At 37.2% G+C, this 16,266-nt stretch overlaps 1 protein-coding gene across 1 annotated transcript; it reads left to right on the plus strand.

Annotated features, from left to right (window-relative positions):
• Positions 1–9,908: 9,908 nt before the first annotated feature.
• On the plus strand, positions 9,909–11,830 carry LOC142236536 (isovaleryl-CoA dehydrogenase, mitochondrial). Its single transcript, XM_075307776.1, has 3 exons — positions 9,909–10,214; positions 10,284–10,409; positions 10,480–11,830. Exons 1-3 carry the CDS (start codon positions 10,003–10,005, stop codon positions 11,396–11,398), a joined length of 1,257 nt encoding a protein of 418 aa, XP_075163891.1. The 5' UTR covers positions 9,909–10,002; the 3' UTR covers positions 11,399–11,830.
• Positions 11,831–16,266: the final 4,436 nt, after the last annotated feature.

The following is a 16,266-nucleotide window of genomic DNA, read 5'->3' on the forward strand; positions in this document are numbered from 1 at the left end:
CATAAAGAGGTGTGCCGAAAACGGTGAGTATCGGTCCATATTTTACTATAGCCCCCATAAGAACGATCTCCCGATTTAACTCCTTAGGTTTCTAGAAACCGTAGTTTTTATCTGATTTGCCTGAAATTGTAGATATTCTGGTATTTTAGGCTCACAAACACGTGTATCGGATTAAGTTTTTATCGGTCCTTTTGGTAATGCCTCCATATAGGCCGACTTCACTTCTTGAGGGTATAGAAGGCGCACTGATCATGAAAATTGTTTGAAACTCAATGTTAAATTTCCAGATTTTACTTCTCGGGTGAAAATCTACAGATTTAAGATTTCAAATCAAGACGTTATTTTATAATTTTCTTCTTGCACACTTACAAGAGATGTTAATGATTCCTCTAAAACTCAAACAAAAATGGTTCTTATAAATCCAGAATCTGATATAGTCCTCATAGGTGAAATCTTTAAATTTATCTTCGGGAAGTGTCCTCAAGTCCTCAAGCCCTCTTGAAATTTCAAAGGAAACCCTAATATTTGGTTCATGGTGGTGGGTATTTAAGATTCGGCCCGGCCGAACTTAGTGCTGTATATCCTTGTTTTCATGACCCTTTTAGCTATTTTTAGCTTTTTATACCCACCACCATAGGATGGGGGGTATATTAACTTTGTCATTCCGTTTGTAACACATCGAAATATTGCTCTAAGACCCCATAAAGTATATATATTCTGGGTCGTGGTGAAATTCTGAGTCGATCTGAGCATGTCCGTCCGTCCGTCCGTCTGTTGAAATCACGCTAACTTCCGAACGAAACAAGCTATCGACTTGAAACTTGGCACAAGTAGTTGTTATTGATGTTGGTCGGATGGTATTGCAAATGGGCCATATCGGTCCACTTTTACGTATAGCCCCCATATAAACGGACCCCAAAATTTGGCTTGCGAGGCCTCTAAGAGAAGCAAATTTCATCCAATCCGGCTGAAATTTGGTACATGGTGTTAGTATATGGTCTCTAACAACCATGCAAAAATTGGTCCACATCGGTCCATAATTATATATAGCCCCCATATAAACCGATCCCCCGATTTGGCTTGCGAGGCCCCTAAGAGAAGCAAATTTCATCCGATCCGGCTGAAATTTGGTACATCGTGTCAGTGTATGGTCTCTAACAACCATGCAAAAATTGGTCGACATCGGTCCATAATTATATATAGCCCCCATATAAACCGATCCCCCGATTTGGCGCGAGGCCGCTAAGAGAAGCAAATTTCATCCGATCCGGCTGAAATTTTGTACGTGATGTAAGTATATGGTCTATAACCACCATGCAAAAATTGGTCCACATCGGTTCATAATTATATATAACCCCCATATAAACCGATCACCAGATTTGACTTCCGGAACCTATTGGAAGGCCAAAATTCATCTGATTCAGTTGAAATTTGGTATGTGGTGTTAATATATGGCCTCAAACTCCCATGCAAAAATTGGTCCATATCGGTCCATAATTATATATAGGCCCCATATAAACCGATCCCCAGATTTGACCTCCAGAGCCCCTTGGAAGAGCAAAATTCTTGCCATTCGGTTGAAATTTGGTACGTGATGTTAGTATATGGTATCCAGCAACCATGCAGGAATTGGTTACTATCAGTCCATAATTATATATAGCTCCCATATAAACCGATCCCCAGATTTGACCTCCGGTGCCTTTTGGAGAAGCAAAATTCATCCGATCTGCTTGAAATTTGGTACGTGGTGGTAGTATATGATATTTAACAACCATGCCAAAAGTGGTCCAACACAGTCTTTCGTAGAAGTTTCTACGCAATCCATGGTGGTGGGTACATAAGATTCGGCCTGGCCGAACTTGCGGCCGTATGTACTTGTTTAATTTTCGACATGTTTCTATTGAAATATGGATAAAGCGGCGTTTTTGTCTAAGCCTTGCTGCCAGAATAAGGTTGTCCACATAATTCAAAGCTCAATTGAAACATTAATAATGATTCCCGCCATTATGCGGGTCATTTTGGCAAATACACCTTGTTGTAAAGTTTGTTCCTCATATTCATAAAAGTTAACGTAACCTTTAAATCTACTATTACCCATAGACATTATAATACATAGATGATCCACTATTCTCTTAAAAAAATGTGTCAGTTCCAAAAATTAATTTTGATTTTTTCGTAAATTTTCGGTCATTTGCTTTTGTGTTGTTCGTAAAGAGCAATGCTGCTCAAAATTAAATTTCGTATTTTCGCGGTTTTGGTCACAATTTTTTGTTCAAATATGAACTTTTAATATATTAATTTATTTATAAATCCTCTGGTGCATCATAAACGTTCTAATTCTGTGTAAAATTGGCAAACTATAAAAAGGAAAACGAAAGAGAAACGAAACGAAAATAAGCGTGCTCTTATTTTTCTTGTTTATTCTTAGTCTTCGGAACTGTCAAACATAGTTTGACACCCATGGCTCATCTATATGTATTATAATGTCTATGCTATTACCATACAAATATGATCACCTCAAACCTGTTTCAAGAGCGAAATGTAATTTTTGGATGGTGACCATGTAAAATGTTCGCTGCAATCGTGTTATTTTCTCGGAAATTATGTATCTGTTTTCGGAAAGCATGTTATGTTTGGCGAGAAAACAACATTTTTGCGACAAACATATTACATGGTCACCATCCAAAAATAACATTTTGCTCTTGAAACATATTTGAGGTGATCATATTCCTGATCTGGGTGCAAGGTACGATCCATATCAATTATCTCGGGTCTGAATTTAGTGAAGAACCCGTAATTTGGATGGGGCTTCAAAATGCTTACCCATTTGCCTGACAGATGGGAGTGGGCCAAAATACCAGTGTGTCACTTTCGTGCAGCAAGTGATGGCTTTATCTGTCATTTGAAGGCCCTAATTCGTGCCAAAGGTTCGAGCTAATCTAAGGTGATTCTAAAAGTTGATGTTATTTCCGACATTTGTTGCTTTAGAGCAATAAAATTAAAGAAAATTTTGAATTTAAGTGTCACTTTTATTTGGTACCAGAAGTGAACATTTCTTTTAGTTCTGTCTGGAAATTATAAAAGATTTCGGCAATTTTTCAGAGTACAGCAATGACCTACTCCTATAGTTATGATAAAATCGAACAAAAGTTAAGGTATTCTGAAATTAGATTTCTTGAGATAATTTCAATGCTTTATATTAAAGACTTTGATAGCACAGCTGAAAAAAAAACGTATAAATAAAAATTTGTCTCCCAGAATCAAGTACGTAAAAATTAAAATTTAGAAGAGAATTGTTACTCAATTGTATCTTTACTTCACCCAAAAAAAGGGACGCTAATGCCAACTGAACTTTATTTTAGTTCATGAAGATTAGTTGATTTTGGTTAAATTTTGCACTTTAATGACGTGGCCTAAAAATAAGGAAAACAAGTATATACGGCCGTAAGTTCGGCCAGGCCGAATCTTATGTACCCTCCACCATGGATAGCGTAGAAACTTCTACGAAAGACTGTCATCCACAAATTTCAACTCACATGGTTATTAAATATCATATACTACCACCACTTACAAAATTTCAACCAGATCGGATGAATTTTGCTTCTCCAAAAGGCACCGGAGGTTAAATCTGGGGATCGGTTTATATGGGAGCTATATATTATTATGGACTGATAGGAACCAATTCCTGCATGGTTGTTGGATACCCTATACTAACATCACGTACCAAATTTCTACCGAATGGGAAGAATTTTGCTCTTCCAAGGTGCTCCGGAGGTCAAATCTGGGGATCGGTTTATATGGGGCCTATCGGGATCGGTTTATATGGGAGCTATATATTGTTATGGACTGATAGGAACCAATTCCTGCATGGTTGTTGGATACCCTATACTAACATCACGTACCAAATTTCTACCGAATGGGAAGAATTTTGCTCTTCCAAGGTGCTCCGGAGGTCAAATCTGGGGATCGGTTTATATGGGGCTTATATATAATTATGGACCGATATCGACCAATTTGTGCATGGGTGTTTGAGGCCAAATATTAACATCACGTACCAAATTTCAACTGAATCAGATGAATTTTTGTCTTCCAAGAGGCTCCGGAGGTCAAATCTGGTGATCGGTTTATATGGGGGCTATATATAATTATGGACCGATATGGACCAATTTTTGCATGATTGTTAGAGACTATATACTAACAGTATGTACCGAATCTCAGCCGGATCGGATGAAATTTGCTTCTCGTAGAGGCTCCGCAAGCCAAATCAGGGGATCGGTTTATATGGGGGCTATATATAATTATGGACCGATGTGGACCAATATTTGCATGGTTGTTAGGGGCCATATACTAACACCATGTACCAAATTTCAGCCGGATCGGATAAAATTTGCTTCTCGTAGAGGATTCGCAAGCCAAATTTGGGGATCGGTTTATATGGGGGCTATATATAATTATGGACCGATGTGGACCAATTTTTGCATGGTTGTTAGGGACCATATATTAACACCATGTACTAAATTTCAGCTGGATCGGATGAAATTTGCTTCTCTTAGAGGCTCTGCAAGCCAAATCGGGGGATCGGTTTATATGGGGGCTATATATAATTATGGACCGATGTGGACCAATTTTTGCATGGTTGTTAGAGACCATATACTAACATCATGTACCAAATTTCAGCCGGATCGGATGAAATTTGCTTCTCTTGGAGGCTCTGCAAGCCAAATTTGGGGGACCGTTTATATGGGGGCTATACGTAAAAGTGGCCCATTTGCAATACCATCCGACCTACATCAATAACAACTACTTGTGCCAAGTTTCAAGTCGATAGTTTGTTTCGTTCGGAAATTAGCGTGATTTCAACAGACGGACGGACGGACATGCTCAGATCGACTCAGAATTTCACCACGACCCAGAATATATATACTCTATGGGGTCTTAGAGCAATATTTCGATGTGTTACAAACGGAATGACAAAGTTAATATACCCCCCATCCTATGATGGAGGGTACAAAAATGTATACAAATATAGTGCACAATTTTACTAAAAAATAAAATAGTTCATATTTGCCTTAAATGGCAGAAATTTGCTTAAACTGAGTTCATAAGTCTCTTAAATGAGTAAATTTTACTAAAATTGTAGCTGTCTTGAACTTTGTACAGCGCTAAAGACATTTTAACAATTTTTAAATCCAATTCTTACTGACAACATATCAAATTTTCTTAAACAACAGAAAAAAAAAAATAATTATTTTTAATAAATTTTCGTCAATTTGACAAAAAGTATTAACTTACTTGTAACATGTTGCAATTAGAAAACAATTTTAATTAAAATTTTCTAAAATAAACCTACATTTTTCCAGGTTGTGTTCTTTTTTTTTGAGTGTTCAATTCTCCGCGTCTTTGGTTCGGAATCAATGCCAAAATCATTAGTGTAAACCTCTTTGGGACTGGGTAAGCTTTTTTTCAGTGCCCATTTCTGGCATTTCAAACACTTAATATAAATATATTCGCACAAATGAAATATATACGTTGAATACACCACTTGATATAAGTTACCCTGTATTACACTTGAATTTTCCCAACGTAACACACAATAGTATAAAGTAACATTTTAGATATGTTTTCGGTACACCCTATTATTATGCCAAAACAAAAAAATTATTAGCCTGGTGTACCTGTCACATCTTTACACCGTCATTGTCTATGATAATATTTCCATGTTTTTTTTTTTAAAGGGGTGTGTTGCTTTTAAGTGAATGAAATATTGATTTAATAAATGTGCATGAGGTCATCGTTAATTGCGAAAGCATAGGAATCCGACCTATCTGTCCGATGGCGAAAGGTTTCATATTATTGTCATAGGTCAATTCACTTGTTCCACTTATGGAATTCCTTAAAAACAACAGAGTTGGAGTATGGGATGTATATTTGTGACGTGTAGTTTAGTCCTTGGACTCACTTGCTTAGCTATTACAACAATTGATTTTCCAATTGATTGATTGATTTCCGTGTCCACTTTTAACCCCGATCCGTTACAATTCGAATGATTTTTTTTCAACCGATTTCTTATCTTTATTAACTAATGGACCCGTGACCACTGGTATAAAGATGGGAATATGTTTCACGATAAAAACATTAAATTGCCAATGAATCTACCCGGCATGGACTCGTCGTGCTTTGCGTGCAAGTCAATATTGTTTAGTTTGACATTTTTCGCTTTGTTGACCCAATCAAAACCAAAGAAAAAATGCCGGCATTATGCCGCTGTAGAGACATGCGCATTGGGAAATGATGATTCTGCATGAACTGCACCTCATCATCATCATGTTATCGACAAGTGAAACATTAAATGTTCACAGTCGTTTTTGCATTTTGCATTTCTACATTGGGTGAATAGCACTCAGTCTGTCTGTCTGTCGGTCTTCATAATGCATCGTCAACAATTTCGAAAGAACTCATGTGAGTGAGTACTACATTGTTGTAGATGTGCTTTTCAAATATTTACATAGATTTTCTTTTTTATATATATGTATGTGTATGTGTGTAGACCTACATAATTGTATGATGTTGTACCACACATACCATAGCCACTATTTGCCTTGTCGCATAACCCTCAGTCAAGTTCATTGTCAGGTCTATGTGAGAATGTTTCGCCAAAGGACATGCAAAGTTGTTTCATAATTGTTGCTGTTGCTCTTGTAGATGCAATCATCATGTTCATTTTCTAGAATGGGATGCAGATTAAAATCTCTTTTTCCTTTTCAGTAAGTATTCCATGAAATCATTAAGAAATATTGAAGAGATCTTCAAAACACTCACCGATAGTCTTAAGGTTAATCGTTTTGTAATCGGTGAACAGTATATATGTAACTTTTTAGTGTCCTTCTGGATTTTAGATTGTTGCTAGGTGTGATTTTAATAAGCGACCTCACATGTACAGGAACAAAAGGCTTTTTTCTTTTGGTACTGGATACCCAAGCCCCGACGGGGAAAAAGAAAACAAAATGCAGTCTGGCAACACCGACGCGATTTGCACTAATGAGATGTTCTGGATAGAACACCAATGCAACGGTGTTCTCGATTACTCATACAAATGCTTCATCGAGTACGAGAAGAAAACAGACCTAACTAAGGTTTGCCGAAATCCGGGGCTTTTGTGTGTTCACAAAACTGGCTCTTTCCAGTTTGCACTTTTTGAAACTTCTACGACTTTAGTCCAAGGTCTTTTTTCAATATGTTTTGCATCCGTTCTCTCGATATGTTCAGCTCACGATCAAGTCTTTTACTACTGCGGCATGGATTTCGATCAAATCTGGCTTACATTTTTCGGATAATTTCTGGTGTTGTTACCGATTTTCCATCACTTTTTGAACGCGATGCGACATTGTTGGACTTCGGGGTAACAAGCAATGCTGCGATAAACAAAAGTGGTTTCTTGTGGCTTTCCAGCCAAATATAAAGCAATAACACTATCGCTTAAATTTCATCAAGACTAAATTTATTTCTGAATGAAATAGATCATAATACTTCTGTAAGCTTGTAAACAATAAAAAAATATGTCACTGGAATAAATCTGTATGTATGACAATGAATATCGAATTCTACAGTTGACAGTAATGTCTGTTGAGAATGCGATTTGCTCAAAACATTTTCATATTTAATTCGAATACTAAATTTAAAATTGCACTTTTTCGAGATTTTCAAATCTGCGTTCCATTAGTCATTCGGGGAATCCCGTGATTCGGGATTTTTTATTTTCGATCCCGAAAAGATAATCCCAAGAATGCGATTTTCTCAAAAAAAAAATCATATTTAATTCTAATACTAAATTTAAAATTTCACTTTTTTGAGATTTTCAAATCTGCTTTCCATTAGGGCTGTCATTCGGGATGAATCCAGAATCACGGGATTTTTTATTTTAAATCCCGGGATTTTTCAGAATCCCGAAAAACTAATCTCAATTTGTTAAATTTAAGCCACAAATGTAGCATTTTTTTAGCATTTAGCATTTTTTATACCCTCCACCATAGGATGGGGGTATATTAACTTTGTCATTCCGTTTGTAACACATCGAAATATTGCTCTAAGACCCCATAAAGTATATATATTCTGGGTCGTGGTGAAATTCTGAGTCGAACTTCCGAACGAAACAAGCTATCGACTTGAAACTTGGCACAAGTAGTTGTTATTGATGTAGGTCGGATGGTATTGCAAATGGGCCATATCGGTCCACTTTTACGTATAGCCCCCATATAAACGGATCCCCCAAATTTGGCTTGCGATTGCTCTAAGAGAAGCAAATTTTATCCGATCCGGCTGAAATTTGGTACATGGTGTTAGTATATGGTCTCTAACAACCATGCAAAAATTGGTCCATATCAGTCCATAATTATATATAGCCCCCATATAAACCGATCCCCCGATTTGGCTTGCAGAGCCTCTAAGAGAAGCAAATTTCATCCGATCCAGCTGAAATTTAGTACATGGTGTTAGTATATGGTCTCTAACAACCATGCAAAAATTGGTCCCTATCGGTCCATAATTATATATAGCCCCCATATAAACCGATTCCCAGATTTGGTTTGCGGATCCTCTAAGAGAAGCAAATTTCATCCGATCCGGCTGAAATTTGGTACATGGTATTAGTATATGATCTCTAAGAACCATTCAAAAATTGGTCCATATCAGTCCATAATTATATATAGCCCCTATATAAACCGATCCCCAGATTTGAACTCCGGAGCCACTTGGACGAGCAAAATTCATCCGATCCGGTTGAAATATATATGGCCGCTAATATCTATGCCAAACTTGGTCCATATCGGTCTATAGTTATATATAGCCGATCCCCAATCACACAAAAATTGGTCCGTATCGGTTCATAATCATGTTTGCCACTCGAGCAAAATAATCTAGCAAAATTTTATTTCTATAGAAAATTTTGTCAAAATTTTATTTCTATAGAATATTTTGTCAAAATTTTATTCCTATATAAAATTTTGTCAAATTTTATTTCTATAGAAAATTTTGGCAAAATTTTATTTCTGTAGAAAATGTTGTCAAAATTTTAATTCTATAGAGAATGTTGTCAAAATTTTAAATCTTTTGAAAATTTTGTAAAAATTTTATTTCTATAGAAAATTTTGTCAAAATGTTATTTCTATAGAAAATTTTGTTAAAATCGTATTTCTATAGAAAATTTTACTTCTATAGAAAATGTTGTCAAAATTTTATTTTGTCAAAATTTTATTTTGTCAAAATTTTATTTCTATATAAAATTTTGTCAAACTTATTTATATACCTATTTAAACGGCCATTTTAAGTTTAAGATCCAGAATGACAGCCCTACTTTCCATACAAAAGCTAAATTTTAAATGCCAAAAAGGAGATTTCGAGCATAGTGTGAATGTATAAACTAATTCCTTAAAAAGGTCTGAAAGCGTGTTAAATACTGCATTTCTTAGGACTTTATGTTTATTGGGCTACTACTACTGACATAAAGCAAATTCTCACAGAAATATTCGAATACAAAAATTGCGTGGTCTCGCTATGACGTGTAAATAAAACATGCCAACTGTAAGAATACAATATGAAGAACCCACAAGATTATCATGAATATAGGGACCGCTATTCTATTAGGATAGCTTCCAAAAAACACCTGATTATGTTTATTGAACAAATCAATTTGCAAACGCTTATTAAACACCGCAACATATTCCATGTTTACGCCGATCATTGCATTTGTTAATAATAAGGAATTTAAATGAACATGGAGATCTTTATATTAGAAGGGACCATATACTACCGTATGGTCTTTCGAGTAGGAAAATCTATGTGTTATTTGTTCTGAAATGAGTATCCATGTACATGATCTTTGTTTACAAAAACTTTTGCTAGGGTTGGCAACGATAATTTACCAGCTGATAACTATGATCAGTATTTCACCATCAATTTAACAGAGCATATTAGGTAACAAGTTACTCTCCACCTGTTAAAAACGGAATGGCTCTGCGTTTCGCCACACAATCCTTGGCCAAATTGGCCAGCCGCCATCCTTGTGCAGTTCTAAGTCGAAGTTTGACCCATTATCCTGTGAATGACAATATTTATGGGCTCGATGAGGAAAAACAACAGTTGCGTGAAACTGCTTTTAATTTCTTCCAAAAAGAGCTGGCCCCTCATGCCAAGGACATAGACAAAAATGATAATTATCCGTAAGTTTTTTGGGTAATGAGATTATTTGGAAAGCAAGTGATCATCGACGTTTTTCCAATCACTTTTAGTGATATTCGAAACTTTTGGAAGAAGATGGGAGACTTGGGATTCTTGGGTATCACTGCCCCACCAGAATATGGTGGCACTGGTGGTTCCTACTTGGATCATTGCATAATTATGGAGGAAATTTCAAGGTTTGTACAAGACACAAAAAATGGACCTTAAAACGTGTTGGATGTAAAATCGTAAATATTGTTTGTGTAGGGCTGCTGGTGGCATTGCATTATCCTATGGAGCTCATTCCAACTTGTGTGTCAACCAATTGACCAAAAACGGTACACCTGAACAAAAGGAAATGTATTTACCTAAACTTTGTAGCGGTGAGCATATTGGCGGCTTAGCAATGTCTGAACCTGGCGCTGGTTCCGATGTTGTTTCTATGAAATTGCGTGCAGAACGCAAGGGAGATTATTACGTTTTAAATGGCACGAAATTCTGGATAACCAATGGTTCAGTTGCAAATACTTTAATTGTTTATGCAAAAACAGGTACTACAGGCCCAGATCAACATCGCATTACTGCTTTCATTATTGATACTGCTTCCGAGGGATTTAGTGTTGCCCAAAAATTGGATAAATTGGGCATGCGTGGTAGTCCTACATGTGAATTGGTTTTTGAAAATCTTAAAGTACCTGCCAAAAACATATTGGGCCAAGAAAACAAAGGTGTCTATGTCTTGATGTCTGGTTTGGACTTTGAACGTTTGGTATTGGCTGCTGGGCCTGTAGGTCTTATGCAAGCTGCCATAGATACGGCATTCGATTATGCCCATCAACGTAAGCAGAAAGGTCAATTCATTGGTGAATTCCAATTGATGCAAGGTAAAATGGCCGATATGTATACAACCCTAAGTGCTTGCCGCTCTTATTTGTATAGTGTGGCAAGAGCTTGTGATGCTGGTCACAATAGCTCAAAGGATTGTGCTGGTGTTATTCTCTATTGTGCCGAAAAAGCCACTCAAGTTGCTTTAGAGGCTATACAAATTTTGGGTGGAAATGGTTATATCAATGAATACCCTACTGGCCGTATAATGAGAGATGCCAAACTTTATGAAATAGGAGCTGGTACATCCGAAATTCGTCGTTGGCTAATTGGACGCCAATTAAATTTGGAATATAAGTAAAATATGGAAATGTAAACTTTTTCTATTGTGCAAGCATATGTGATCGAGCTAATTATAGTGAATGTAGATAAGAAAGTTTAAAACGTATATTATTTTACATTTTTTTCGTAAACAAGTTATTAACATTTAATCTATTTGATAACGAAGCTAGAAAATATACCAATAATGTACTACAAATCGCTATGCATAAATTATGTTTGTTCATTTGATGTTATAATTACATTAATTTTTTTTTTTACTCGACCGCATATGTTTTAGTTATAATATTTAGCTCGAAAGCAAAATTTAAATTTTCACCCGCAAGACTTCCAAATGCATTTATTGTTATTTTTACTATTTTTTTTGTGTTTCTTACGTCAAACGTATTTACATGTATTTTGCGTATTTCGATTTAATTTTTATATTCAAAAATATATTCATACTGAAAACGAATTTTATACAGTAAAGTTTATTTTTCTTTTAAGAAGTCTCCGAATCCATTGGTATGCAATAGAGCTCGACCTATCACACTCACAGTCGATGCTTCGACTTCGGCATTCGGCCAAAAATCGATAATCGGCTGTTGTGTATTGAAATTGAATATAACACGCGTTAAATAAGATTAACAATAATATTAATTATTTATTCAATAATGGTTACAATGGAAAGATGTTGTACAATTGAAGTATTGGATACGAATGAATATTCCATGATAAAAGATTACATTATAGTGAGAGAATAAAAAGTAACGAGTGTAAATACGGGTTCTGTTAGTAACAGATACGAGATACTATTACATAGAATAACAAGGTTACCATGTCCATTAGCGACACTATATCGGCCTTCGGCGTCAAGAGGCCGATTAGCCGAAGCTTTTTGAATAATTTATTTTATATTGAATTTGTCTCAGTCAAAACACCCAGTACAAATAAAATGTAAAACGAGTAAGGAAAGTCTAAAGTCGGGCGGGGCCGACTATATTATACCCTGCACCACTTTGTAGATCTAAATTTTCGATACCGTCAAATGTGTTGGGTGCTATTTATAAAGGTTTGTCCCAAATACATACATTTAAATATCACTCGATTTGGACAGAATTTGATAGACTTTTACAAAATCTATAGACTCAAAATTTAAGTTGGCTAATGCACTAGGGTGGAACACAATTTTAGTAAAAAACTATGGGAAACATTTAAATCTGAAGCAAATTTAAGGAAACTTCGAAAAGTTTATTTATGATTTATCGCTTGATATATATGTATTAGAAGTTTAGGAAAATTAGAGCCATTTTTACAACTTTTCGACTAAGCAGAGGCGAATTAACAAGGAAAATGTTGGTATTTTGACCATTTTTGTCGAAATCAGAAAAACATATATATGGGAGCTATATCTAAATCTGAACCGATGTCAATGTCAAATTTGGCACGCATAGCTACAATGCTAATTCTACTCCCTGTGCAAAATTTCAACTAAATCGGAGTTAAAAATTGGCCTCTGTGGTCATATGAGTGTAAATCGGGCGAAAGCTATATATGGGAGATATATCTAAATCTGAACCGATTTCAACCAAATTTGGTACGCATAGCTACAATGCTAATTCTACTTCCTGTGCAAACTTTCAACTAAATCGGAGCACAAAATTGGCCTATGTGGTCATTTGAGTGTACATCGGGCGAAAGCTATATATGGGAGCTATATCTAAATCTGAACCGATTTCAACCAAAGTTGACACGCATAGCTTTAATGCTAATTCTACTCCCGTTGCAAAATATTAACTAAATCGGAGCAAAAAATTGGCCTCTGTGGGCAAATGAGTGTAAATCGGGCGAAAACTATATATGGGAGCTATATCTAAATCTGAACCGATTTGGCTGATATTTTGCAAGTTTTTCGAGACTCATAAAATATTCGGATGTACGGAATTTGAGGAAGATCGGTTGATATACACGCCAATTATGACCAGATCGGTGAAAAATATATATGGCAGCTATATCTAAATCTGAACCAAAATCAATAGGGATCGTCTTTGAGCCGAAACAGGACCCTATACCGAATTTTAGAACAATCGGACTAAAACTGCGAGCTGTACTTTGCACACAAAAATACACCAACAGACAGACAGACAGACGGACATCGCTATATCGACTCAGAATTTAATTCTAAGACGATCGGTACACTAAACGATGGGTCTCAGACTTTTCCTTCTTTGCGTTACATACAAATGCACAAACTTATTATACCCTGTACCACAGTAGTGGTGAAGGGTATAAAAATCAATCCCACGGCGGCGGGTTCTCTGTACCGGATTGACCCGATGGGTCCAACTCATCGGCCAGCGGCTGTCACATCAGTGTTCGTGTTGTTTCGTCAGTCTTTTTGTGTTGGAGGAGGTGCATCCCGGGGAACCTTCTCCGTTTGCTTTTGGTCCGAGCCGGGATAGAGCAGAACCCCGGACCATGGTACTGTTCGGTCTGCCGAAACCAAATTCACCATCGTTCGCTTTCGGTGAGGTTTAACCGGTGCTTGGAATGGGTGCACTTCCGGATTTTTTCCGGCCTAACATCGCTACGGGACTATAGTCATACTGACTACGTGGCAGGATGCTGTGTCAGTGATAGCAGCAGTGGGTCATCAGACTATGCGACGTTCATAAACCAAAAGAAAGCCAACTGGGAAGGCTTCAGAGAATATATAGATCCCCGCTTCAGTGAGCTCCCGCCCCGTCTCATGTTCATGTTGCCCAGAGCGCGTTCCGGGATATCATCAACGCAGCAGCCGCTCGCTTCATTCCAGCTGGTCGAATTGCCCAAATGAGGCCTAACTTCCCTGCTGAAGCGTCGGGACTCGCAGACGAGCGTGATGAACGCCGTCATGCTAACCCTGCTGACCCTAGAGAATCAGGGCACTGAATCTAGAGATTAGATAGTCGACGAGCACAAGCGGAACACACGGTTAGAGCACCTGACCTAGAGCACCTGACCTAACCTAGGCACAGGAACAGGTAAATTGTGGTCAACAGTGAGAGCCCTCTCGAACCCCGCTACAAGGGATGATGGGATTTCAGTCACCTTTGGCGACGTGACTGATCCGAAGAGATACGCCAAATACTTCAACCGACAGTTTTTCGGGCATCCCGAGAGTGATAGAGCGAAAAGGAGAGCCACTCGTGGTCTCCGAGCCGATGACACACCACAATTTACCGCGGCCGAAGTTACCAATGTCATCAACAGCGCGAAACCATCCAAGGCGCTGCGCCCCGACGGAATTTCAATGCTAATGTTGAAGCACCTGGGAATACTGGGAGTTGATTACCTGACCTCAATTTGTCCTTGGAATCACTCATTATACCCGATGTCTGGAAGATGGGATGATGGGGGATTCCACTACTGAAGCCAGGCAAAGATTCGAGTAAAGGTGAATCGTACAGATCGATATCCCTTCTCTCGCCAGTAGCCAAGACACTTGAGGCGCTACTCCTCCCCAGCCTTGTGGAGAATTTTCCAGCTGCCCACCATCAACATGGATTCCGTAAGGTACACAGTACGACGACACATATCAATAGGGGACTTAACCAGCCCAAGTCGTGTTATAGGACGGTCCTCGTGGCGCTTGACCTATCGAAAGCATTCGATACGGTCAACCATGCCACATTATTCGAGGCCACATATCGACGGAAAAACTCGGGTGTATTACGAGTAACAGCTGCAAAAACCGCTCAGAATCATCAACACGTTGTTGTTTTTGGTCAAATGTGAGCTCGCGCGGCACCCATTTTGCACAGAGCTTCTGCCTGGCCGGGCTCATTTTGGAAAAAATACGGCCCGATGATGCCGCCAGCCCATAAACCGCACCAAACAGTCACTCTTTGTGGGTGCATTGGTTTTTCGACAATCACTGTTGGATTCTCATTCGCCCAAATGCGGCAATTCTGTTTATTGACGAATCCACTGAGGTGAAAATGTGCCTCATCACTGAAGATGATTTTCTTCGAAAATTGATCATCCACTGTTGCCATTTCTTGGAACCATTTAACACATAGTTGGATTGTGTATCTCTCCATGGTTCAAATTGATTAAGTCTGAAATAGAGAAATGTCAAATAAAATTCGGAAAAAAATTTGGCGTTTAGGTGTGGTTCACATTCAACATCGGCCCTTACAATTTAACTAGAGAATTTAAAAAGAGATGTAAATTTCGAAAAAATATGGATGTGTAGAGCCTCTTACAGAAAAAATATCCTTGTCTTACATTGGAATATATACAGTGACTCACAAGTCTAACCGGACGCTACCAACGTTAGGTTTAATTTGATCAAATCTCTGTGAAAAATATAGATTTATGGGTAATATGATACACCAAAAAAAAGGAAATTTTGTTTATTATTATTATAAAAAGGCACAAAACGGCCACTCTTAATATATTAATTTAAAAAATGTAACAAAACATATGAAATTCGTTCCACACATCTAACCGGATTATTCAAAAAGTGTATTATTATTAATATTTTGGACATTGGAATGCCTCTTCTGGTAAATTTTTCGTCCAATTTCGTCCCAAACGTGTTCGATAATATTGAGATTGTGCATAATAATAATAATAATAAATTATCTCTATTTTTCACACACATATCATAAATTTTAATTTGAAGTTGCACGCGTCCGGTTAGACGTGTGAATCACTGTATGTTTCGAGATTTTGCTACAATTTTATTCCTGTAGCAAAAAAAACACATACAATTTTTTCTGCTATGAGTAAATCAAATTCCGAGATTTTTATTATTCCTATCAACTAAAAGTCAAATCAATTGAGTAATGTATCATTCCTTTTAAAATATGTATATATCAATAAACAATAATTAAAAATACAAAAAAGAAAGGTGAATGTTCAACC

The sequence above is a fragment of the Haematobia irritans genome, chromosome 4 (genome assembly GCF_050003625.1).
Source record: "Haematobia irritans isolate KBUSLIRL chromosome 4, ASM5000362v1, whole genome shotgun sequence".
In the NCBI taxonomy this organism is placed as follows: domain Eukaryota; kingdom Metazoa; phylum Arthropoda; class Insecta; order Diptera; family Muscidae; genus Haematobia; species Haematobia irritans.

What these genes read in the sequence shown, in the direction of transcription:
- LOC142236536 (XM_075307776.1), top strand. Translation starts at nt 10,003, where the DNA reads ATGGCTCTGCGTTTCGCCACACAATCCTTGGCCAAATTGGCCAGCCGC. An exon ending in GACAAAAATGATAATTATCC is followed by an intron (nt 10,215 to 10,283) that starts GTAAGTTTTTTG and finishes AATCACTTTTAG; the next exon opens with TGATATTCGAAACTTTTGGA. An exon ending in ATTATGGAGGAAATTTCAAG is followed by an intron (nt 10,410 to 10,479) that starts GTTTGTACAAGA and finishes TTGTTTGTGTAG; the next exon opens with GGCTGCTGGTGGCATTGCAT.